Source organism: Aspergillus steynii (assembly GCF_002849105.1).
Source record: "Aspergillus steynii IBT 23096 chromosome Unknown P170scaffold_6, whole genome shotgun sequence".
Lineage (NCBI taxonomy): Eukaryota > Fungi > Ascomycota > Eurotiomycetes > Eurotiales > Aspergillaceae > Aspergillus > Aspergillus steynii.
This window is the reverse complement of record NW_020194403.1, coordinates 369,356-392,733: the sequence shown is the minus strand read 5'-3', so window position 1 is coordinate 392,733 and position 23,378 is coordinate 369,356. Positions and strand designations below refer to the sequence as shown.

The 23,378-nt window shown below is 51.7% G+C and overlaps 9 protein-coding genes across 9 annotated transcripts; 3 read left to right on the top strand and 6 right to left on the bottom strand.

Annotated features, from left to right (window-relative positions):
* Positions 1-18: 18 nt before the first annotated feature.
* Positions 19-1,288, top strand: P170DRAFT_438234 (agmatine deiminase family protein). Its single transcript, XM_024849548.1, has one exon. It carries the CDS (start codon positions 80-82, stop codon positions 1,208-1,210), a length of 1,131 nt encoding a protein of 376 aa, XP_024701741.1. The 5' UTR covers positions 19-79; the 3' UTR covers positions 1,211-1,288.
* A 457-nt stretch (positions 1,289-1,745) lies between these two features.
* P170DRAFT_465958 (DUF3237 domain-containing protein) lies at positions 1,746-2,464 on the top strand. Its single transcript, XM_024852373.1, has 3 exons — positions 1,746-1,967; positions 2,039-2,119; positions 2,191-2,464. The coding sequence occupies exons 1-3, from the start codon at positions 1,786-1,788 to the stop codon at positions 2,414-2,416; spliced, it is 489 nt and encodes a 162-aa protein (XP_024701740.1). The 5' UTR covers positions 1,746-1,785; the 3' UTR covers positions 2,417-2,464.
* Positions 2,419-4,602, bottom strand: P170DRAFT_465957 (Zn(II)2Cys6 transcription factor). Its single transcript, XM_024852372.1, has 4 exons — positions 4,344-4,602; positions 3,327-4,260; positions 2,970-3,279; positions 2,419-2,918 (listed from the first exon to the last, which is right to left on the bottom strand). Exons 1-4 carry the CDS (start codon positions 4,375-4,377, stop codon positions 2,469-2,471), a joined length of 1,728 nt encoding a protein of 575 aa, XP_024701739.1. The 5' UTR covers positions 4,378-4,602; the 3' UTR covers positions 2,419-2,468.
* Positions 4,603-4,835: 233 nt separating this feature from the next.
* Positions 4,836-6,259, bottom strand: P170DRAFT_448327 (M20 family metallopeptidase; the record flags this gene model as incomplete). The annotated part of the gene is made up of 5 exons (XM_024850956.1): positions 4,836-5,065; positions 5,110-5,237; positions 5,284-5,673; positions 5,724-6,106; positions 6,158-6,259. The coding sequence occupies 5 exons, from the start codon at positions 6,257-6,259 to the stop codon at positions 4,836-4,838; spliced, it is 1,233 nt and encodes a 410-aa protein (XP_024701738.1).
* Positions 6,260-7,410: 1,151 nt separating this feature from the next.
* Positions 7,411-9,257, top strand: P170DRAFT_363309 (MFS general substrate transporter; the record flags this gene model as incomplete). The annotated part of the gene is made up of 7 exons (XM_024844570.1): positions 7,411-7,577; positions 7,628-7,721; positions 7,769-7,893; positions 7,942-8,100; positions 8,151-8,520; positions 8,576-8,983; positions 9,057-9,257. 7 exons carry the CDS (start codon positions 7,411-7,413, stop codon positions 9,255-9,257), a joined length of 1,524 nt encoding a protein of 507 aa, XP_024701737.1.
* Positions 9,258-9,477: 220 nt separating this feature from the next.
* On the bottom strand, positions 9,478-10,872 carry P170DRAFT_438230 (glycoside hydrolase family 28 protein). Its single transcript, XM_024849547.1, has one exon. The coding sequence runs from the start codon at positions 10,675-10,677 to the stop codon at positions 9,586-9,588; it is 1,092 nt and encodes a 363-aa protein (XP_024701736.1). The 5' UTR covers positions 10,678-10,872; the 3' UTR covers positions 9,478-9,585.
* A 3,306-nt stretch (positions 10,873-14,178) lies between these two features.
* On the bottom strand, positions 14,179-16,830 carry P170DRAFT_457085 (LIP-domain-containing protein; the record flags this gene model as incomplete). Its single annotated transcript, XM_024851680.1, has 3 exons — positions 15,856-16,830; positions 15,723-15,750; positions 14,179-15,504 (listed from the first exon to the last, which is right to left on the bottom strand). Exons 1-3 carry the CDS (start codon positions 16,539-16,541, stop codon positions 14,179-14,181), a joined length of 2,040 nt encoding a protein of 679 aa, XP_024701735.1. The 5' UTR covers positions 16,542-16,830.
* Positions 16,831-17,105: 275 nt separating this feature from the next.
* On the bottom strand, positions 17,106-19,893 carry P170DRAFT_465953 (ankyrin repeat and protein kinase domain-containing protein). The gene is made up of 3 exons (XM_024852371.1): positions 19,038-19,893; positions 17,284-18,968; positions 17,106-17,234 (listed from the first exon to the last, which is right to left on the bottom strand). The coding sequence occupies exons 1-3, from the start codon at positions 19,674-19,676 to the stop codon at positions 17,228-17,230; spliced, it is 2,331 nt and encodes a 776-aa protein (XP_024701734.1). The 5' UTR covers positions 19,677-19,893; the 3' UTR covers positions 17,106-17,227.
* Positions 19,894-20,369: 476 nt separating this feature from the next.
* Positions 20,370-23,195, bottom strand: P170DRAFT_438226 (MFS transporter). Its single transcript, XM_024849546.1, has 13 exons — positions 23,010-23,195; positions 22,657-22,926; positions 22,459-22,596; positions 22,312-22,406; positions 22,198-22,259; positions 22,036-22,136; positions 21,555-21,990; positions 21,392-21,497; positions 21,067-21,333; positions 20,886-21,009; positions 20,781-20,820; positions 20,684-20,732; positions 20,370-20,634 (listed from the first exon to the last, which is right to left on the bottom strand). Exons 1-13 carry the CDS (start codon positions 23,015-23,017, stop codon positions 20,522-20,524), a joined length of 1,809 nt encoding a protein of 602 aa, XP_024701733.1. The 5' UTR covers positions 23,018-23,195; the 3' UTR covers positions 20,370-20,521.
* Positions 23,196-23,378: the final 183 nt, after the last annotated feature.

The following is a 23,378-nucleotide window of genomic DNA, read 5'->3' as shown; positions in this document are numbered from 1 at the left end:
TGGCAAGACTGTCTATTGTCATTGACTTTTCCCACGCTTGCCTTTGTCCCGCCGCCTTGCTTGACTCGTTCCCGGAACAATGCAACCCCTTGATTCCGGTCGTTTCTCTTTCCCAGCCGAATGGCACCCCCATGTCGCAACCATCCTGGGCTTCCCATCGAAGGCGTCCTCCGTCGAGTCTCTTTACGAACCACTTTGCAATGAGATTGTGGACCTGGCCGCAGCCATTGCCGACTTCGAGCCGGTGCGTCTGCATGCTCGACCGGAGGATGTTCCTGCTGCCCAAGCCCTGGTGAGCCGTAAGTTACGCGATCCCTCGCAGGTCACTATAGTCCCTGTGCCCATCAACCACTGCTGGGTCCGCGATACGGGGCCCGTGTACGTGCACGATGCTACTGGCCAGATGGACCCGAAACAGCGACTGGCCATCAGTTTTGAATTCAACGAATGGGGCAACAAGAACGGATGGGCCGGAGTCGACGAGTATCGGTATGGAACACCCGCCATGACTGCGGATATTCTGCGCGAGAACACCGATTTTGCCCGGAATGTCATTGCCGCTGACAATTCACCCTCACCGGTGCAGACAGTAGTGTCGCGCATCCGTGCCGAGGGTGGCGCCCTCGTGGTCGATGGTGAAGGCACACTCATCATTGCGGAGAGCTGTATGGTCTGCCAGGAGCGCAACCCGGGTCTATCGCGCGATGAGATCGAGGCCGAGCTGCGTCGCGTGCTGGGAGTGGAGAAGGTTATCTGGGTCCCCGGGCGCAAGAATCTCGACATCACGGATTCGCATCTTGACGCTGAGGTGCGATTCCTGCGGCCAGGAGTTGTCGTCTGGTCGAGACATCATCCTGATTCGGACCAGGACTGGATAGACTTGTCAAACGAGGTGCTGGAGGCCCTGCAGAACCAGACAGATGCAAAGGGGCGAAAGCTGGAGATTCACGCGGTGGACGAGCCGCCAATGAGCGCGTTACCGTGTGAAGAAGACGATGAGTTTGTGTCAGGATATGTTAACTTCTACTTCTGTAACGGAGGTCTCATCATGCCCGGGTTTGGCGCGGAGGGGTGGGATCGGAGAGCGAAGGAGACGCTGCAGGCGTTGATGCCGGAGAGAGAAGTGCGGCAGGTTCATCTCAACGCGATTCCGCTCAGCGGAGGCGTCATCCATTGCGTAACTCAGCAGGTGCCTGCTCCGTTGGCTTAGGAAGCGTTCTGAGAGATGGCAACTAGCCCAGTCGTTTTGTTTATCGCACCATCCTTGCTTGAGAAATGAAGTTTCCCGTGTCTTTCGTGCCTGATCGTATTAAAAGATGATCGGTGAATGTTGATCCTTTCCGTAATACCTGTAGGCGATGGCCAAAGTGATGAAACCCCATTAGTTTAGATGATCTGAAGACGAAGGAAGAACGGAAGAAAGGAGGGGAAAGGCACAAGACTTGGCATTCTCGCCTCAGGCCGCAAGGCAATGAGATGATGTCATCGGTCGCAGCGACACAATTTTGCGATTCAAAGATGAACAAGAACCAGCAACATACCAGGAGACAACCATGAAGAATCCCAAAGACATCAACCGATAGCCAGACAGAAGATGCAGAGAAATTCCCACTCCACAACCCCACAATTCCCGGTGGAGACTCGCCTCATCGCCATCCACCCGCACCAATCTGTATAAATTTTTACCCCTCCATACTCCCTCATAAATCTCTCCTGCTTGGTAGAATCCTCATCATCGCCACCGCATCTTATTACTCAAAAATTAAACATTTATTGTTGCCCAAAATGGATCCGATATCCCCTCCCCCGGCCCTCACGCATCTTTTCACTCTCCGTTGCGCCGTTGCACCGCCCATGGAGATCGGCACCGGGCCCTACGGACGTCGGCGTTGCGTGCCGATCGAGTCTGGGACGGTGCACGGGAAATATCTTAATGGGGAGGTGGTTTCAGGTGGTGCAGACTTCATGTCAGTTACGAGTCTATCCTCTTGACTCCGAATTCAAACTGGATGAACCCGAGGGCTGATGTAAGTGACAGGCTCGTGGAAACCGACCAGACAACGCACGTGAATACAAACTATGTGATTAAGAGTGACGATGGGGCGTTTCTGTATATTCGGTTAGTTCCCATGCGACTTATCTCCTGGAATGGATTGATTTACTCGGAATGCTTGTATTGACTCCCCACAGGACGGAAGGCACTAGAGCCGGTCCTCCAGAGGTCCTACAGGCCTTGATGGAGGGTGGTCCAGTTGATCCGTCGCAGTATTGGTTTCATCTACACATCAAGATCGAGACGGGCCATGAGAAGTACAAGTGGTTGAACAACCGGGTCATCGTGGGTCGAGCGACCAGGGCGAAGGGCGAGGTTGCTTATGACGCGTACTTCCTAGAGGATAAGGCTTGGAGCTTTTGATTGAAATGATGATGAAAGGTTGTGGGTATATTCTATATATGCAATGCATGATTTAAAGCTTTTGTACAAAGATGTCTTGGTTGCGCAGTATATCTGCCAAATCGACGTACTCCCCTTGGCTCGCATCCTGTTGAGCAAGAACCTCGTCGGCTAGATCGTTGGCCCACCGGTACTCCGAGTGATAATTCCGAAGTTCGGATAGTCGTTGACACATCCAATCTCGCTGGATTGGGTCCTCGATCTCGATGGCCGCCATCAACAGGGGCCAGTGTAGTCGGCGAAGAAGTTGCGGGTCAGATGCGTATTGCTTGCGAGTAATGTCGAGGATGTTGGTGACTGCGTGACGGTGGATGGTACTGGGAGGGCCAGGTGGACGAAGAAGACGGCGATGGAAGAGTACCTGAGCATAAAAGGTGGTGACGGCCATGTTGATCGTGTTGAGGGTGCGTCGCACCGAGGTTGGCCCGGCGAATTTAGCCGTGATGAAAAGATCGGAATATTTCTGAAATTGTGGTTAGTCCAGTCGCAATACCGGGCAGATAACAGAACTCACATCATGGATTGATAACATTTCATTGAACAAGGAATCACCCTCAAAACCAGTGCGACTGGGATCATCAACTAGCACCTGCCACGTTTTGTACCGCAGCGTCATGGCGATGTGAAGCAATTCCAACCCCCGATAATTCTCCATATCGTCCGACACTTGCTGATCAGGATACTGCTGTCCATAGAAACAACGGCCCCAAAGACGGGCGCAGCGGTGAAGCCGGTCCGGGTGAAGAGCCGGATTGCCTGACCGTAGAACGTATTCGTATAGTGATTCGGTGGTGCCTTGAGGACGGCAGCTCACATCGATGTATCTAACAATAGTTAGAACCAAGTCACTGAACGGGTGGATAATACTTACAAAATCCACAAAAGCAGCTGCTCGGGGATGAAAGAAACGCGAGATACCGATTCATCCGACTGTTCGGAATCAATGGATAGAAGCACGTTGTTCACGTCTTTAATGTGGAAGACCTCCGGATGAGATTCGAGCAAAGACCGCACGCCTTGCAAATGCAGCTGGAGATGATGCACACAGTGACCATACTGCCATTCATATGTGATCATCAGGAACATAGTGGCGAAGATGATCTCTAACTCCGTCGGTGTCACTTCAAGTTTGGGAGTTTCTAGCAGCTGACGAAATTCTTTGACGGCTAGTCCGTAATGATAGCGACCGTGATCTTCTGCCGTTGGACGCCCCGGGGACCGAACCACGAGCCCGTTCCGATGCATATCACTCGCCGAAAGAGCTAGTATCATTCGCATGATGACTTTATTGGTCACAGCCGGTCCCTGATACAGATAATTGAAGCTGCTCCACTGCCAGGACTTCATGTAGTAGAATACCACCGACGAGGACGGGAAGTACTGGAAGTATTTCTTGTCATGGTCGGAGAGAACCAGTGAGTTGGAACAAGCAAGATCAGGTTCCGAGAGCGATGGATATAGCGGAGAAACCGGCGTGAGAGGAAAGCAGGGCCAGCCCGCGGCGGAAAGCGTCTCCGGAAGGATCGGGGGAAAATCCGCGACGGTGCTCGGATGCTGCCATATTGACGCCAGAGTATTTGCGTATTGCGGATTCAGAATCCCTTGCGTGGACGTCGCAGAGCTCACGGGGACGATCTCGTGAACCGACCACCGAGGTTCAGCCGGCTGGAGATGGCGGACGGAGGCGGACTTGCCGCGCTTTACAGGCACTCCCCATTCGCAGTTGAGTCGCAGAGTGAAGCAGCGCTGGCATACGGGATGCTCCTCACCACATTTCACCTTTCGACGGCGGCAAGTGCTGCAACCTGTCATGTCACGTCAGTCACTGGCGATCCGAGCACCCGCGGGGAGAAATCGCGGAGAAACCGTGGAGAAATGAGCAAAGTACCATTTTTGGAGCGAGGGGCGTTCCGACCCGACATGGATTGAATAGCCCGCTCAGATGAACCCGATCAGCCCGAAGGCATCAGTGAGAGGGAGGATTGGGGAGGAGAGGTGTGTGAAAATGAAGCCAAGAGAACCAACATGGAGAGAGAAGAGAGCGAAGCGAGATTAAAGAAGGGAAATGAGGGTCGGGAAGCAGAAAAGGGCGAAATGCCGATAAGCCGATAAGGCTGACTCAGCTCGTGGTCTTCGCCTGTTTGGGAGCGGCGATTCTTCACTTTCTTTCGTCTGCCATCGCCGTCGATCGTGGGCTCCATTCTTTCCTGTGGTTGACGCTCTTACGGCTATTTTCTTGTCCGTGTCTGCTATTCATGTCACTCTGGTACACTCTGGTCCATACTGGAACACACTGGAACACACCATCAGAACAGTCCCCGAATGTCATCGCCCAAGTCAACTAGCATATTTATTTCAAATTGATCGAATCATATTTGTCTCATTCACGAATGCTGATTTCCCACTGCGTCTTGGTCTTCTCATACAGCTTGTTATCGGTCAACATCTCCCATCCGATCAGGGCCAGTGACTTTCCAACCACAACCGCCTCCTCGTGGGCATCGTCGGTACCTGCTGCAGAGGCAAAAGTCGGATGATGAGGGAATGAGCCGTCGGCCGCGGGGATACCAAACATAGTATGCAATGTGGGGAGGATGTAGCTGACATTGCCTGGTGCTGTTAGCCTTGGTCTCTTGATGAACAGTCCAACGTACCGATGTCCGAAGACCCAGTCATAACTTTATCATGACTCTTGAGCACGCTGCGAGAGTATCGAGCCATGTGCGACTGATACCGATCACACAGGGTATCATTGATCTTGATATCAGTGTATAGTTGGTCCCTATCGCAGTTAGAAGCGTTCGGGAGATTCTCCGGCAGCAACGTACTCGACAATCTTCACCTCACATCCCGTCGCCAGTGCACCAGCTTCTATGCAATTCCGTACTCTGACCATCAACTTATTCAGTCCTTTCAATGTCGGACTTCTAACCTGCCAGTATGCTTTCGTATATGAGGGAATCACATTAGCGACTTTGGGGGTGTCAAGGAAGGCGCAATGTACACGCTCGTCAGGCTGAAGTTGCTGTCGCAGGACTGCAACATTGTTGTAAGAGGTCACCAAGGCATCGAGTGCATTGACACCCTCCCAGGGGTTACCTCCTGCGTGGGCACTCTTTCCGGTGAACTCGCAATGGATTTCCTTGCGGGCGTTCATGAGAACTCCACCGATGCCTTCTTCTGCTACCCCGGGGAAAAGTTTCTTTGGGCCTGCGTGACTATTTGAATTCAGTATAAGCTAGCTACCTTGGACAGAGAGGTAACGTACGCCATCAACGAGATGTCAACGCCCTTGTAAGCGCCCTCGTCTATCAGCTTGGCCTTCCCACCCCCGTTCTCTTCCGCGGGAGTTCCTAGAAGCTGAGTCCGACCAGGAATGCCGTATTGTTTCAGAATGGCAGACAAAGCTAAGAATGCTGCCACGCTACTCGTCGTGATCAAGTTATGACCACAGGCATGACCGATAGCAGGCAAGGCATCGTATTCGGCATTGAAATTGATCAAGCGCCCCCCAGAACCGCTGGTAACCTCGAAGGAAGTGTCCAGTCCGTACGCATGGCGAGTGACGTCGAACCCTTGCTTCTCGAGAAAATCACAGATAGTATCGTGAGCTTTGTATTCCTGATACCCTAATTCAGGGTTTGACCAGATCTGAAAAACTTGTCAATGAATCTTCCGCAGAATAATGAATGACGACATTACTTGATGATTAAGACCTCTCAGAGAGGACTGCAACGTGTCCAAAGCTGCATCGACCGAGGCTTTGACCTCATCGATACTTGGCTGACCCTGCGGAATGGCCATGACTGTCGGGATATGAACACGGGATTGAGACTGGCTATTGGAAGTTTTCCGCAGGAATTTATCGACACTGTCTGCGAAGATATAGCGCAGGGCCCGGAATTGCCAAGTTTCCTATCGACGTCATCATGTCATATAACGTGCTCGGCAAGATAGCAAGCACATCATCGCTAATACGGATTGCTGATAGGACACCTCGCCTATCCCCTCAATCTGTCAAATGCACGTCGGCTCCATCTGCACCCCGCATTCCCTCCGGGGGCCGTGATATCATTGTCTTATCTATCAATGAGGGGAAAGGCAATCACCAACGCCGCCATGATGCATATCAGACGTATCAGCGATACTACACGAATCATACAGCGAGCACAGAGTCCCGAGGATCGGTAGATAGCAGCGACGCTAGAATCCCGAGGCCCAGGAGTGGAGAGACGAGTGGATATCGCTAGGAGTCGGACTTCGCGGCAGCAGTCGCCGAAGGCCGAGCAGACCCAAGTTCACGCAGGGCTTCAAACACTGAAACTTTTCTCCACGATCGGATCTGTGGGGAATCGAACGAGTGGCTCCCAGATTCGGCATTTCTGACTCTGTACTTCTTCTTTCCATCTGCTGACGGTGATAAACTTGGTAGGTGTTCTGATAATCATGCGGGTTAAGGTTGGTTGCTTTGCCGAGCAGTGCATGGCATTGGCGAGTCTGCCGACGAGCCCTAATCAGTCTGCGATCGGTGGCACCAGGGGAGATGGTGCCAAATGCCAATGCCTTGTCTTCTAGCCGACATTCCAAGCGTGGGTTTCATTGGCCCAGAATCTTCGATGGAGCCCGCGACCCACGGAACTGACGGCGCGGACCACAAGCCAATTCCGCGGCGTGGCTACTATCTTTACTGCAGCTTCGCAGGCGCGCCGCGACAAGAGCTTGGCCTAAATCGCGAGCTATCTTGGCTGGTGGAGGCACTGAATCCTCGAAAGAATCTGATCTGCATCCCTGCAGGTGCGGAATTAGCCATGCGCTCTCCTATCAGCAGAAATGCCTTGAGTCAGGGCTTTCCGTCTGACTGTTTTCTCTCGTTCTCTGGATAAAATGAGCAGGGCGTCCGGGTCTAGCTCTATATTTTTGCAACGGACATGAAAGGTTTCTGGAAGCCATTTATCATGGAAAAACAGCATAGCAACAGCGCGCCCGAGCTGAGGCCTGAGGTGGATGATCTCAAACTCCACCCAGAGCCTTCCGTCGTGCGAGATGTCGATATTGGTCATATGCTAGAGGTAGATGCGACACCAGAGCAGGAAAGAAAGGTTCTATGGAAGCTTGATATGATGTATGTTGGGCGACCCTTCGTTTCCTACTTGAAGCATGCTGACTGGATAGATTGATCCCGTTGATGGGGGTCTGCTACATGATGCAGTACATGGACAAGTTAGCTCTGAGTCAAGCCACGCTCTTCAACCTCCGTGAGGATTTGGTATGTCGATAGCTTTTTCCGATAGTCAGAAATACTAATAATAGTAGAATCTCAAAGGCACCGAGTATACCTGGACCTCTGCCATCTTCTACTTTGGATACTTTGCCTGGAGCTGGCCTAGTTCTTATCTGATCGTGCGCCTACCGATCGGAAAGTATTTAAGTGTCTCGGTGTTCGTTTCCCAACACACAATATATAAACAGCGGCTAATAGTGAATAGATTTCTATGGGGAGGGTTCCTTCTCTGCCACGCCGCGGCGAAGAATTTCGGAGGGTTGATGGCTGCCCGATTTTTCCTGGGAGTAGGCGAGGCTGCCATAGCCCCTGGGTTCTCCTTGATCACCGGGATGTTCTACAAACGAGAAGAACAACCAGCACGGTAGGACTTCAACTTTCTCATACCCCAACCACCCTGCTGACTTGTAACAGACAATCCGCCTGGTTTCTCGGAAACTGCATTTCCACCGTCATCGGCGGCGTGGTGGCCTACGGCATCGGCACCATCGAAATCCACAGCATCGCCAGCTGGCAGCTCCTCTTCCTCTTCCTCGGTGCCATCACCGCGGGCATCTCGTTCTTCTTAATCGTCTTCCTCCCCGACTCGCCTAAAAATGCAATCTTCCTGACGAAAACCGAGCGCGCGATTGCGCTTCAACGGACACTCAAGAACAAAACAGGCGTTATGGACGCAGGATCATTCAAATGGGGTCAAGCATGGCTGGCCATCCGGGACCCTCAGACTTGGTTCCTGGTTCTGTATACGTTCTGCGTGAACCTCTGTAACGGAGGCGTCACCAGCGTAAGCTCCTCATACCCTACCCTTCATTTCACCAACTGACTAACCACGAACCCAGTTCTCTTCAATCATCATCAACGGCTTCGGCTTCTCGCAGATCAAATCCCTCCTGATGCAAATGCCTCTCGGAGCCGCACAGGTCGTCTTCCTGACCTTAACAGCGGCCTTCGCAACCTTCGTCCCCAACACCCGTATCCTCATGATGATTCTCAACACTAGCGTGTCAATGATCGGCATGATTCTCGTCTGGAAGCTCGACGAAGATAACCAAAAGGGCCGCCTGACCGGCCTCTCCCTGGGTGCCGTCTTTGCGGTCAACATCCCCCTCTCCCTGAGTATCATCAGTTCGAATGTCGCCGGGTTCACGAAGCGGAGTACCACGAGCGCGTTGCTGTTCGTGGCCTACTGTGTGGGAAATATCGTTGGACCGCAGTTTTTCGTGGAGAGTGAGGAACCGCATTATCCGGTATGTTCCCTGTCCAGAGGTTTCTCAAACTTGGAGTGAATCGAACCGAAGCTAACATATATTTGAAATATAGACCGGTATGAAAGCTGCTATTTCGGGTTTTGCGCTGGGCGCGTTCTTCCTGATTTGCTTGTTAGGTTATTATGTGTTTGAGAATCGGCGGAGAGATGCAGTCTATGGTCCTGCGACGGAAATGAGTGAGAGCGAGGAACTTGCACAGGGGCTGTCGAATAAGACGGACTTGGAGATTGAGAGTTTCCGGTATGTTATGTAGATATCGTCGGGCGTATGGTTCAGCTTGCTCTGCAAAGAATTAATTTAATGTATCCTGGTGTCAATTTCATAATTTACCTAAGTAAATATTTTCCCTGCGGTTATGGTCGTTGATTGTATGAGCGATCAAAACTATACCGAGTCTTCTACGGAAAATCAGGCTACAAATCTACAATACTGGAAGGATTCATGATTATCTGGCTATAATAGTCAAAGGCCAGTGATTATATTGTCTGTAGATGCAATTACAAAAGATCGATCTCATATATACACCTCCTGCTGGCCTCCATCACTCGCGACACCTCCACTCAATCAACCGGGCGAGAAATCTAGCAAGAAACGCCGGAGGGCTGGTTCTTGCAGGTGGAGTCCTTGCCACCGGACAGGTCAACGCCGGACCAGGTCCAGTCGGTGCAGCTGCCGGAACCGCAGAGGATGTAGATGGGGACGGCGTCGGAGTCGACGGAGCCGGTGATGCCGTCGACGGTCAGGCCCTTGATGGGGATGTCGTTGGAGGGCTCGCCGGTGGGGCCGCCGTTCTTGTAGTCCTGCTGGATGACGATGGCCTTCTTGTGGATCTTGGACAGCTCGATGTTCGAGTAGGTGACGTCGGACACGTCGCCGGTCTCGTCGACGATGGTCTTGATGCGGATGCCGTTGTCCGAGTTGGTGACGGTCGAGTCGGCGATGGTCACGTTCGAGACGGTGTTGTCGTCACGGCCGCCGATCGAGCCGATGGAGATACCGTGGCCGCCGGAGCAGGTCGCGCCGCTGAACTCGATGTTCTTGCCCGAGTTGATGGCCAGACAGTCGTCCTGGTTCTTGACGACGGCGCCGCGGATCTGCACGCCGTCGGACTCGCCGACGTCGAAGGCGTCGGTGTTGTGGCCGCCGTTGGAGTCGCCGTCCGAGTTGTCGATGTGGATGTTCTCGAACAGGGTGTTGGTGGCCTGCACGGAGATGGCCTGCACGGGGGTGTTCTTGATGTTGAGGCCGGAGATGGTCGAGTCCTCGAGCTTGTGGGCGTACAGGAACTTGGGCTTCTTCTTGCCGCCGTTGGTGCCCTTGGAGTCCCACCAGCGAGAGCCGTCACCGTCGATGAGGCCGCCCTCGGCCATGTTGACGGTGATCTCCTTACCCTCGATGCGGATCAGAGGGCCCTTCCATTCCTTGTACTCGAAGGTGGTGGTGCCCTCGAAGGTGATGGTGGTGCCGTCGTCGACCTTGGACAGGTCGAGGGTCTCACCGGCAGGGACCTTGACGTCCTTGACGACGACCTTGGAGCAGCCGGAGACGCTCTCGGTGGCCTCAGCGGCGGAGGTGATGGTGCAGGAGGAGTCCTTCTTGGTCAAGGAGGGAGCAGGGGCAGCCGACACGAGAGAGCCGACAGCGGCGAGGCCGAGAAGCTGGAAGGAACGCATATTGAGATAAGTTTCTGGTCAACAGAAACTTGGTGGCTGGAATTAGGTTGAGGAAAAAGAACGAATAGCCTGATCAACAGAAGCAAAAGGAGATAAGGTAAAAGAGAGAATGAATGAACGCGATGGGTTGGAGAGAAAGAGAAAGGATGGAAGGGTCCGGACAGGACGTCCTTTATATGCGTGGTTGCGGCCAAGCTTCTTGCACCAGAGCTTGACTTGGGAGGCATTGCTCTGGCTGGCCGCCCTATCGCATACCAAGAATCATTGGTGGAACGAGAATTAACCCACTCGATGCTCCATGTCGACGATGGGGGGTCCACCAGGTCGCCATCAACCTCTGACGACCAGGGCAAGCTTTGACGCCGGTGGGTCACGGCAGGAGAGAAGCAGCACGGTGATGCAGAGGCAGGAATCCAAACACACCAGGTTCGTGACGGGTCGACAGGCATCCGGCAGCGTCCGGCAGCCTTCTCGAAGTGACGATAGGACTCGCAGGCGTACGGAGTCGTGCGCGGGCCCACATGGCGCCGTGTCTCAGGCTGTCTCAGACGGTCGGAACGGCGGAGTCGATCCCCTTTTTCCCGAGTGGATGCCCCTGGCTATTTCGGAATTTCCACGATCTGTCTGGTGGGAAATCCTCGGCCTCATCATGTAGGGCCTCAGGGCATCTTGGCAATGTCGCGCTGGCCGAGACGGTGGTTCCTCCGGGACAGTCGTGTAGGGCATCCGTGAAGCCCAGTAAGGCTGCCAAGGGATCATCGCCGTCGCTGGTGTCTGGGCAATATCGCGCAGGGCTCCAGGCAGGGGGATTCGCTCAACTGACATTGTGACTCCGTTCTACGCTGTACTCCGTATGCAGTGGTCTGATCGGGTCGTCGTGACGAGGGATCGAAAGCCGTGCTCAACTCGGTAAAGGTCCGAATAACCTCTGCTTAGCCGTGATTTGGCCAGGAATAACACCCGGACCCAGCCGATGCCAAACGGGTTTCTTTTCCCCTGAGTATGGGGTAGTTTAGGCCGCCAGAAGGGCGCACAATTCGGGGCTACGGCCTATGCAGGAGGCGTTCTGCAGTGCGAAATTATGGCCATGCAGCAGGAGCGTCATCCTCTCCTTTCATTTGCATCCTGGCTATCCTGTTCCTGGCGGCGACGGGCTGGTCTGAGCGCGAATGGAAAAGGGCTTTGCGTGGGTCGAATCCACCGCGGCCTTAGAGCGTTTCACGTTAACGGCGCCAGTGGATTATTGTGGACTGCCATGCGAGTTGGTCGGCAAATGGCTTTAACGCTGGCCCTGGAGTGCCTTTTTCTGATTAAGCATTCCTGGCACTGCTTGAATTCCACTTGATTGAGTTTTTCTGTTGCGTGGTTGTGTCGTACGGAGTGAACATTATCTTCCGAAACCCTAACCAAACTCTGCTGTGACGTCTTCTCTCCGGAGAATTGTGCGTTTCCAGGTGTCCCTGCTCAAGGCTTAATTAAATTCAATCTGGGAAAGCATGCCCGACGCATGGCTCCGAAATAGACCAAGCAGTGCACCGTCGGGGTTAGTGTCCGACAGGATCAGCTTATCCAGGGTTTGATGGATCCTGGCGGCGCACTCCGACCTTGAATGGGGATACAATCGTAATTATCTCCTCCGTATTCTACCATTCTAGACTTCTAGTTCCACAGTTTTTCCAGATGATTATCCACACTGAATGGTATCAGGGACAGAGGACGCTTTCTGCTTTGACGTACGTGGTAGAACTGAGTTTCTTAATCAGTGGCATTTTGACACAATGAATGATGAAATCCATGGCTCCGAGAGATAGTTTCTTATTCTTCCGTTAAAGGCAATACAAGACACATCGCTTCGAGTCGCTGCGTGGCGATATTACTAAAGAGGATGGTATTCTGAGCCCGGCAGTCAACTCCACGGAGAAGCTCATGATAGAAAGTCTCCGATGAGTATATTAGACCGGATATTATGCGCCCAAGCGACCATTCAACGAGCCTATCAAGCGAACAATCTAGAACACGCGATGGTCAAATACTCCATAATCCATATTACTCCCCATAGCCGGATACTCGTCATTATTTCGACCCCTATCCCGCCTGTAGACAATGAAGCCTGGTCCCAAGTGACATCCCTTTACCGTTCACCGTTCTGACAATGGCAAGACAACATCCGGAATCGTGCGGCACACGTTCCAAGAACGGTTTGAGCCATCTTGTTCCCGGCAAGGCTCGAGACTCGACCAGTCCCGATATCGATATCCAGACGCGCATCATGTCTCACTCTCCAATCCGCAAGCCCTTAGCCAGCTCCATACGCAGTAGCATCTAGCGGCTAGCCCCAAAGTCCGTAGGGGGAATTTCAATCCAGAGTCCAGTTTCGTTCCACTTCCCACCGCACCAGAAACGATCCATCCATTCTCGAACCCCACCATGCTAGTCCCAACCCGCGCTAGCGCTGTCGATCTCACTTGATTCTTGATGAAGGGCCCGAGATTCATTTATTTTCAATTTCGCCGGTCGTTCTCATTTATCGAACTGCTGAGTGCTGAGTCTAACGAACGAGTGAGCCCATTTCCCGCCGCCGTAGCTGCTGTATCTATTCCTGTTCGGATTTCGGGGTCGCGCGCTACGCTCTAACCGAGCTCTGCTTACTCCGTAACAGGCACGACGACGACGCCCCTGTCTAGCGGTGAAACAAGAACATGGCCCGAATCTTGCTGCCTTGGGTTGGCTTGGCTGTTAGCTTGGCTCTGCTGTTGACTCGTGAGTCGTGAGTCGTGAGTGGTGACGGTTGACCGCTGAGGAGTCCCCGGTCCTGCGGGGTGGTCTTCAGGGTCTGTTTTGATTAATTAATGTCTTTGATTATTTGGGTGTAACCGACGTAGGATGTTTGGAGTCCACGGGACTCGAGTCAGGGGTGATGGGATGGATGAGGGCGAATGCCGGAGGAATGTAGACCCCCCAATCAGTGGGATTTCGGGCGATGGGAAACCCGAGAATGCAACGATGACGGCTGGGTGCGTTATTCAGGTGCAGCGAGCATGCAGATGGAGCTGAAGTGTATGTCCGTTCCTGTCTGGGATGAACTACAGCACTGCAACGTTGGAGTCCCGAGTATCCATGAAGGACAACCTGTGCTGAGTTTTCGTCCGACTGGCTCTTGATCTGTTATCCTGCACTTCCAGGCTCTTTTCTTCTTTCCTGACTATCTGACTGGTTTGCCAGATAGTCTCTCAGCGAGTCTGATAACGGAGTCATTTTTCTTGTTAGAACCGCTTGTCGTGATCTTCCATCCTAGGAGGACTCAAGAAAACTGGAAAAGTATGCATTTCGCACTCGAGCCCTCTTCTGCCTGGGAAATACCTTCTGGTGAATTATATATTCCTAGAGATATAAAATTAAACATTAGGATATTAAGCTTAAGAAAATGCACACGAAAACCACCCCTTCCTGTCAACGCCGACCACATGCTCCCGAAACGATCCCCAAACACCCATTAATCCGTCAAAGTCCCAGTATCTCTTGAAGCTCAGCAATAACAGTCGTCCCGAGAACATTCAACGTCCCCGGCTCAGTCAACGGCGTCAGCTTCTTCGAATGCGTACACTTCTCCTCTGCCGGAACTCCATTCATGCGATCCTGCAGCCACAACGTCGCCTCGGCAAACCCATCAACTTCCAGCAGCGCGTGCTCGTGCGTCACTGTTTCTTTATATTCCACAATCACGCCTTCTGCGCAGTACTGGTCCACGAGAGCGTTTGTTTCGTTTACCGGGCTGACTTCATCTAATGTGCCCTTGTACACAAACAGCGGGATGCCCGGTGTATGATGGCCGAGTTCATTCTCATGATAGACACGCTGGAAGATAGGGTTGCTTTGGATGTCGTGGTTCTTGTAGTAGGAGAGGACATCCTCGGATGCGAAGTCGAGAATGTTAGGGATCAAACACCGGTCGCGTGCATCGAGGAATTTCTTTCTCCGGACAGGGTCGTCGGTGAGTTGGTCTTCGATAAGTTCCGCGACATCCGGGTATTCTCGAGCGAAGCCATGGGCTCCCGCGACAACTAATCCCGCAAAAAGGCCCTCGTTTACAGTGTTTGTAGTGGTTTCTAGGCTGCCGATCACGCCACCCAGTGCAGCTCCTGCTATATGCAGTTCGGATGCGTAGGAGGGTTGTAATTCGGCGGCGAAACCGGTCGCTAGACTACCGCCTGAATACCCCCACATTGTGATATCAACGTCGGATGAAACCCCAAAGAGGTCGGATGAAGCTAAAACGGCCCGGATCCCATCAAGCACCGCGTACCCGGCTCGATTGTTGGCCAGAAAAGCACCGCGTGGCCCCTCGAAATCGGGAATCGATACAATCCAACCTTTCTCAAGCAGCGAAAGGATAAACAAGATATTGACTTTGTTGTATGTATCGCCGAGAATACCGTCGTTATCTGCATCCTTCTGCAAGGCATAGGATGGGGCACAATCAACAAAGGAAGAGTCCTCGGGCATTTGGTAAGACAGGAGCTTGGTGGGATCCGCGTTTTCCGGGACCAAGACTGTGGTTATTGTCGCGGTCGCATTGTCGAAGCTGTCGGTGGACCGGTAGAGAAGTTGGTATGAGCTGGACAGTTTGACAGGACGGTTTAGAAGGCCTGCTATCGGATGTGGAACTTCTCTCGAGGCGAGGACGGTCCCTGGCTGCTCGTCTTGATATCCATCTGGAGGTTGGTAGAAAGGGTCTTCGCTAGGCGGTACAGGACCTGGTGCCCGCTTGTCGAGGGTCGGAAGCGAGTACCCAAGCGTGAGCAGGAGCGGGGATAGAGGTAGAAGAAACTTCATCGTATGTTTTTATGCATTATTTTTTTCAAGAACTGCCCTTGGCAGCGCCCGCCCAGAGATTTTATCGCGAGCTTTATTGTCTGTTGTAACGGTCGCCCATGAGCCTGCAGCATTTTTTTACCATGTAAGGGGCATCGTATCAGACGCAGGTACATTCCGCATGCAGAACGGTCAGGTCTCAGCTGCAAGCCGCAACGCCTGGTCACAGTCACCAGATTTAGGAATGTGACCATGCCCGCCCTACAAATCTCGATCCGGGGATCAAATGACCCCAAATTCCGCCCCAACACCGTCTATTCCTGATCCGGATGAAACAACAAGTCCGATCGCATCTCGTCCAAATACCCATGCATGATGGCCTTCAGCTCAGCATATGATTGCAGAAACTCGTGGCTTTGAATGCCATAACTCTGCTCATTCAATTCCCATTCTACTTCGGGGACGTCGGTGACGATCTCCCGGAACGGGCTGAAGTTCCAATCCAGGAGATCCAGCAACTCACTCGGGGTTTTACTCAGACTCAGCAGCAGCGGGATATCGACTGCAATGTCGATATGTAATTTGCGTAGCTGACGCATCTCATTGTGCGACAGGGATCGCGCCAAGGCGACCACCCGATCCTGAAACCCCAAGAGATGCTCCAGAGTGGACGTGCTGTGAATGTGGCGGGGAGCACCCTGAATCGTGATTTTCAAATGCATCGATTGCACCCATCGGATGGTCGACGGGAGCGGCGCGTAGGGCGGGATCACCTTGCCGCAGAAGAGGATATATCTGTTGTCGATAACAACCTCGTAGGGCGTGGACCCGTACCATTCCGGAATGAGCTCATCGTGAATCTGGTGATTGGTGCGCAGGATTGCCGGACAACATGGCAGATTATCGGAGCGCAGGTGGACGGTCTTGCTGCGACCGCGGATCAATGGGAAATTGCGGATCGGCACGTTGGGGACCAGATATCGGTAAATGCACAGGCGCACTTCAGCTGGGAAATCCAAGAGGGGGAGAGCAGAGACAGGAGAAGACGCCATGGAACAGGCAGGAGATCAGCGATCAACTAATCTGAGAGCTCACTCGGTGCAGTCATTCATTTGGATTCCTGCCGATGAATGCTGTCGGAGATGTCGTTGACGTTAGCTGGCAGAGACAGCGCTTCTGGGCGGTGGTGGGGTGTGGTTCTGGCCCTTTTGACCTTGACCAATCAGGGCATTCGCCTTCAGCCTGGTCCGAGGAATGATCCGACAGGTGATGAAAGGTCATTGGGAGGGGATGGAACAGGCATAATGGATGGTTCTGATGATGGACGCTGATGGGAAGCGGATGGAGCATGGAGGATGAAGAGAGGAAGAGGAAATGGAAGGGAAAGGAAAAAGAAAAGGATTGAGGCACGTGGGAAACGGTCACGAAGGTCCGCTTTGGGAAGTCCCGTGACACCGTAGATCAAGTGGGATTCACCCGTAAAGATCGGAGCAAGTCAAATTCAAGAAGTAATTATATGCATTAGAGGATTTATGGCTAACATGGGTATCGATAGGAGTACAACGGAAATCAAGAAAAATGAGGTTCCACAAGATTGAGTCGCCCACAACTGAAATCCCGAGATATATAAACAGAAGCGTGTCACATCAACTCCCTCGAGATGATCGTCGTAGTCCAAATAGTACTGACCTCCCTGACCTAATGCTGCCCTGATCACTCATATCTGCTCGAATTCTTCTCAATACCTTGTTCATGTCAGAGTATGAATTCTTCGGCAATGGCGAGGTCCCGTACCTAGCACCATGTCTCATGAGCGTCTCCGCAAGCTTCACCTGGTTTTGTTTGACGGCTAGAGACAGGGGTGTCATATTGTCTGCATCAGCGTAATTAATGTTGGCGTTAGCCTCTCGAAGAATGTCATATTTCTCCCACCAGTCAGGCGTGTCAGTATAGAATTTAATTAACATCATGAACGGTGTTTGGGCGTCGTCTTCGGCCGGAATGTCGAGTGTCTCTAGCGTGTCAATGAAGGGACGAATGACGTCGCCCCCTGCCTGACGATTGATTGCAGCAAAATGGACGCAGGTGTACCCATGGTTTGAGTACATCATATAATTAGCCCCATGATTCAAGAGCGTTTGAATAGTCGCCCCGTGCCCATATTTGGCAGCAACCATCAGCGCTGTCATACCATGCTGTGATGTGGCATCTATATCTACCCCGGCAGCAAGCAAGGTTTCGACCATCACAACGCTTCCAATCTCTGAGGCTAGCTTGAGTGGTGTATCGCCTTTTAAGCTGGGGGTCTCAAGGTCTAAGTCTCGCTGGTAGCCTCGAAGCATTTGAATTGCGGCGGGACAGTTTTCCCGGATTGCGTGGATGACGGGTCTGTCCCCGTGGTGGGTTTCTTCGACCATGACGTGGCCATTCAATAGTGTCTGGATCTCGAGAATATCCCTTTGCTTGATCGCATTGACGAGGGATGCGACCGTTGCAGTGATGCCGATGCCGCGGTCGCTTGGGGGATCTGACTGGGCTGTCATGATTGAGCCGACACGAGCGGGTCCTTCATTGCGCTCGGGAGGGGCATTTTTCAAAATGTTACCCAACTCTTCAAATACGTCCCCTGCCAACGGCCTTGTGAGTTTCTCGATGGAAAGCATTCTGAATAGGAGTTCCTTGTATTTCTCCAGGGACTCTTGGTGGTAATCGGGATATCGACCGGGCAGTGCGTTAAGCCATGACTCTACATGAGGATTCAGGACGGGCGGAGATCCTCGATAGAACCTGTCATTCAGACCACCTGGAAGGCCGTCATCATTCAATGCCCTCTGCTCGTCTAGGCGTTGAAGCTCCTCGATCCCGCCGAGACCAAATGCAAGAACGCGCATCAAGATACCCCCCAAGGACCAGACATCGCTTCGGCGCCCGAATAGACTGTCCGTAGACGCCTCGGGAGGCTGGTAAGTACTAGTGCGGTACTGCATATCGTCTCTCAATGGAGGATACGTTTTGTTTTGGACTAATTGTGATACAGTCGTTGTCTTTGGGTGTCGATCTGGCTCATCGATGATGGAAATGCCGAAGTCGGTGATTTTCCACTCTCCCACGGGGAATCGGTCCGAGGCAAAGATGAGAATATTTGGTGGCTTCAAATCCATGTGGTGGCATTTTAAATGTCGAGGCTGGAGACCATCATGCAAGAATGAAAGAGCCCAGGCCAGGTTGGATACCTCTTTCATTAGGTCATGCAGGCCGAAGTTGCCGAACTTTTTGTAGCCCCCGTCGAGGAAAATTTCCAAATCCATATCTGCCCAGGGGAAGATAATGTTGAATTTACGCCCGATAGTGACCGTGGCAAGAGACAAGACAATACGCTCGCACTTGGACAGACTGGCACGCAATAGTGAGAGATTCTTCACCTCCTCTCTGAAATCGTGGCGAGTAGCAAAGCTTTTGCGGGCAACAAGAAGATCTTGCTGAAAGATGAAGTTAATCTTAGCCCAGCTCAGGTGGAAGTTAACTCAGAAGCAGCGGTGAAAGCTTACATTCAAAGGTTTCCCCTTGACATTCCCTAACAGAGGGCAAAAGTGGCCTCTGGCGATCGATTCCTTGACCACCTCGCCAAACCCCCCGGACCTAGGTCGCCCAGCACCATCAAGAAATGGAAGCCTCCACTCCTCGGATTGCACAATGTTTTCCCCTTCCACGATATCAACCGGACAAAAGACATACTGTTCGGCGAAAAAGCTGTCCGCCCACTGCGGGCCAAGAAAGCTCGGTTCTTCCAAGATCTCCAAAGTGTATGTGGGGATATTGCAATCTGCGCGACCCTGCCTGAAGAATACGGATCCAAACCGTGACCAATCGGACCAACGGATCCACACTAGAATCGAAAGCGTCTGAATGTAGTGCCCTCGAATATCGGGTATCGAGTTCTTGTTGAATCCCGGGGCCAAAAGGTCGATGAATCCTTGTAGGCGATCCTCGGACCAGATATCCTGCAAGCTCCCGCGCGAAATGAACTTTTCCAAACTGCTTCCGCGCTTCTCCATTCTATCTTTCAATCGCGTACGAAGCTCTTCGATCAGATCATCTCGCCTTTGTTGATATGCCTGGTCGTGAGCTCCCTCCAGCGATGAACGACCGGCATCAAGCGAGAAACTGCGCAAGGTTCGGCGCAGCATGTTGAACGGTGTGTTGCAAATAATAAGATCACGAGACTTGCGGCGTCACTAGACGGGAAGAAGAAGGGAGCGAAGACACAGTAGACCCTGTTGCCATTGGGGTACAGGAGCTTGCATCATCAAAAAGATTGCATGGGTCCCTGGATTTGGAAAAAGCCGAAGATAGTAGATGGCAAATGATGGATAGGGGGTCGGCGAAGAAGGAAAGGGGAAGAGAGAGAGGGAGAGAGAGAGAGAGAGAGAGAGAGAGAGAAAGAAAGCGGGAGAGCCGCAGATCAGCTGTCAGCAGTCACGCTCCCCGCCAAACCGGTACCTTAGGAGTTGCTCTGCCCCGTGGGGTTGGATCACTACGACAGAGTCTTAGTTAATTGGTGCTAATTAGCCCGTCTCGGCAGCCTCATCCTGTAGTACGGAGTTCAATGCAACACGAGGCTACCGGTTTGCCCCGGGCTATGGTCTTGTCTGCATGCAACCAATGCAAGTGATACGGAGGATTTCATTCAGACCTCGATTATTACGTCAAGTTTTACGACTAAAAAAAGGGGCTGGGACAGTGTCCCGTTTTCTATTCGTCATGTAGATTCCTCTTCATGTACCTGCTTGAATGACGTGGAGGCACGAGAGAGGCGACATCTTACATGGCAAATCCTTGCATCTAATCGGCTTGAAGCAGTGCAGCGTCTCACATATTACCAGAGAAGGTCTTATGGGAATTGACTATGACTCATCTCTTAAAAAAAGAAAAGAAAAAGAAAACCTTCCTGGACAGCCAACCGCAATCCTCTCAAACACGGTATTACTTGTGTAGTTATTATATCGCCTGTGTTTCCCTGGAAGCTGATTCTTTACACCTCCGCCGCTTCCACACCTTCCATCGCATGCGTTTGCTCTCGCGGAGGCCTGTTAATCCGTAGGACGGACAAATGTCCTTTGATATGATTCATTGTTTTTGTTTCAACTGGCGATCATCAGCAAACATCCCACCCTACTAGTCATGAATGACTTACAGATGCGATTCGTTTCCTCTAAACTGATACACTCGGTGCCACTAGGTACCTATGATATGGTAAGACAACAGTCTTAAAGTCTTGAAACAATACTTACCAGGAAGAACACCAAGGCAAATGCGAGGGCATTTAATCCTCTGTAACATGGGTCAGCGTAGAAACATTAGCAAGAAACTTGTCTCGGAGAATTCGGAAGACTCACGTAAAAAGAAAAAGCAAATTCGAGTTGCCATTTGAGCCAAACGCCTCGGTCAATTTTGGAACGAACATGACCAAAAGGCCCAGACCAAGGAAGTTGACCATTACACTAAAGCTCATCCCGACCTCTACAGAACGTCGTTTAGTCTGAGGTCTTACCATTTCGCCAGGGAAAGGAAACTTACCGCGGAAGGCCAGGGGAAAGACCTCTGCACTGAACGTAAAAGGTACGGGTCCCGCACCAATCCCATATACAAACGTAAAAAGCACAATTGAGAAAGACGAGACTGTGCCGATGCGAGCTGTATCATCCGAAAGACGAAAAAACCCGCTGATGCAGGCCAGGGTAGCACACATGCCCGCTAGAGAACATAGAAGAAGCATTCTTCGACCTTTATAATCAATGTATCGATAAGCCGGGATGGTGAATAAGAAATTAGCCAGTCCGAAGCCTAGAAACGATAAATTAGCCACACCTTCATCCTGAGACCTCTAAGACAAATCACTCACCGAAGTTTAGCCATGCGACTGACGCCGAGTGAAGCGAGTTAGTCTCGCCGTTGGGACTGCTGACATGATCGAATAGAGTTGTAGAGTAGAATGAAAGAACATTGATCTGTTCAGAAGAGATTAGACAGTATCATAAATGGCACCATTTGTCTAGTAGACCTACCCCACAAAGCTGTTGCGATGCCATCACCACGAATGCTGCCATGCAGGCCCTGCGATTTCGAGGGATACTCCAGAGCGACCATACCCGTCTTGGGAAAGACATATTCCGCACATATTGTTGATATGGGTATTTGTAATTGGCCCGATCAGAGGCTCCATTTTGCAAGCCTTTTTTTGATCGTAACATTTCTGCCTCAGCCTGCAGCTGACGATGGATGTAGTATAGATCCCTCGCCGCTTGGATATCGGTGCCTTTCAATTGACGGAGACTTAAAAAAGCAGCCTTATAATCGTCTCTCCGGATCAGAAATCGCGGTGACTCGGGGCAGAGGAAGACGAGGAACAACAGGATAATGGCTGGCATGGCAGAAGTTCCCAACAGGATTCTCCATTGCCGATCCACAATCCAGACAGCCGCAAAGCCTATGAACACCCCGCTGTAGTTGATTAGCCGGTGAATCTTAGCCATGGCATCTCCTTACAATGTATCGAATAGCTGCCACATCATGAGCAGCCGCCCGCGAATATGATCTGCTGCTGCTTCTGCGGCAAAGATCGGAGCAACGGATGCTTTGGCTCCAATCTGAGATCACCCTAGGTTAGCCACAAAACACAAAAGAGCGTATTTCCTGGTGACTACTCACTCCAATCCCAAGCAAGATTCTACAAACTAGCAGTTGTTGCCATGTTTCGCAGCGAGCAGTACCTACATTATTAGCAAGACATATATACTGTCAGTTCTCGCAGCGACATCATACCGATAACGCATGCAGCACAGAACACTGCCGATATGAAAAGAGCAGGCCTTCGACCAAATCTCCCCTCTTGTAAGGGATCGCTCAGCCATGTTCCACTATCGTCTGTCGGTTAGAAACCTGTCTTCATTTCTAGATCTGACGACGGACATTATACTTCCTGATAGCCAAGGGGATGCGTCGATAAGTCCGGCTAGGACTTTATGCTGCTTCCAATCGCCGATTCCATCATTCAGTTCCGCCTGCCAGCCAGGAGAACTGGCGTTTATAGTTGATTGCTGCCAACCTCTATAGCTCCAGGTCAGTAAATGATCTTCATGTGATTTACATGTACTCTTATCCACTTACTGAGTGATAGCGGCGCATGCAGTTGTCAAGATAGTAACCTTCAAGTCCTTAGTTTGGTCGAGAAAACCAGATCGATTCTCTATTTTAATTGCCTGTTTCTCGGCAGCAGTGAGATGGCGGACTAGATGGTTATTCCCCATCTGAGCCACTCGCGCTCCTCTTATCAAGAGATCAACGTCGACAACATCTTCAAGCTCTTTGTGGGAATCGTAGAGCTCCTGCACCTCAGTCTCAAGATCATCGGGGAATTCGGTTATTGGATTGTTGAGTCTGTGAGAGTGTCAGAAGGGGCAATGGTCATACCCCAAGGCAGCGAGGCCACAGGACGTCGCACATGACTGACAGGTACTTACGGAATCATGTTTATGGGATATTCTCCTGTTGGTTACAAAATGTCCGAGAGGTTGAATCACTCAAAGGGTGATGTCGACCCGACCGGAGAAAACAGGCGACAAAATACTACCAGGCTGAAAAACAAAGGAGAGGTTTAAGGATCGGGCTGAGATCATGGAGCAGCCTAGGTCTTTGTTCGACATGCCATGCAGCATGCAATCAAATTATTTTCAAGGGGTGCATGCTTTTCAAGAAATAAGCTAACCAAAGCAGGGGAGCAACTTCACAGCCCCGGAACGCGGCTCTAGATTCACGCGAGACTGGGAAGTCTCGTATTCAGAGCATCAGCCAATTCCCACCAGAACAGCCTTGCCATGATGCCTGCATAG

What these genes read in the sequence shown, in the direction of transcription:
- P170DRAFT_465958 (XM_024852373.1), top strand. Translation starts at nt 1,786, where the DNA reads ATGGATCCGATATCCCCTCCCCCGGCCCTCACGCATCTTTTCACTCTC. An exon ending in TCAGGTGGTGCAGACTTCAT is followed by an intron (nt 1,968 to 2,038) that starts GTCAGTTACGAG and finishes TGTAAGTGACAG; the next exon opens with GCTCGTGGAAACCGACCAGA. An exon ending in GGGGCGTTTCTGTATATTCG is followed by an intron (nt 2,120 to 2,190) that starts GTTAGTTCCCAT and finishes GACTCCCCACAG; the next exon opens with GACGGAAGGCACTAGAGCCG.
- P170DRAFT_465957 (XM_024852372.1), bottom strand. Translation starts at nt 4,377, where the DNA reads ATGTCGGGTCGGAACGCCCCTCGCTCCAAAAATG. An exon ending in CGCCCCTCGCTCCAAAAATG is followed by an intron (nt 4,261 to 4,343) that starts GTACTTTGCTCA and finishes GTGACATGACAG; the next exon opens with GTTGCAGCACTTGCCGCCGT. An exon ending in AAATGTTATCAATCCATGAT is followed by an intron (nt 2,919 to 2,969) that starts GTGAGTTCTGTT and finishes CCACAATTTCAG; the next exon opens with AAATATTCCGATCTTTTCAT.
- P170DRAFT_438226 (XM_024849546.1), bottom strand. An exon ending in CTGTGCTGCATGCGTTATCG is followed by an intron (nt 22,260 to 22,311) that starts GTATGATGTCGC and finishes CTAATAATGTAG; the next exon opens with GTACTGCTCGCTGCGAAACA. An exon ending in AGAGGAAACGAATCGCATCT is followed by an intron (nt 20,635 to 20,683) that starts GTAAGTCATTCA and finishes GATGATCGCCAG; the next exon opens with TTGAAACAAAAACAATGAAT.
- P170DRAFT_465953 (XM_024852371.1), bottom strand. Translation starts at nt 19,676, where the DNA reads ATGCTGCGCCGAACCTTGCGCAGTTTCTCGCTTGATGCCGGTCGTTCA. An exon ending in TCAAGGGGAAACCTTTGAAT is followed by an intron (nt 18,969 to 19,037) that starts GTAAGCTTTCAC and finishes TTCATCTTTCAG; the next exon opens with CAAGATCTTCTTGTTGCCCG.
- P170DRAFT_438234 (XM_024849548.1), top strand. Translation starts at nt 80, where the DNA reads ATGCAACCCCTTGATTCCGGTCGTTTCTCTTTCCCAGCCGAATGGCAC.
- P170DRAFT_438230 (XM_024849547.1), bottom strand. Translation starts at nt 10,677, where the DNA reads ATGCGTTCCTTCCAGCTTCTCGGCCTCGCCGCTGTCGGCTCTCTCGTG.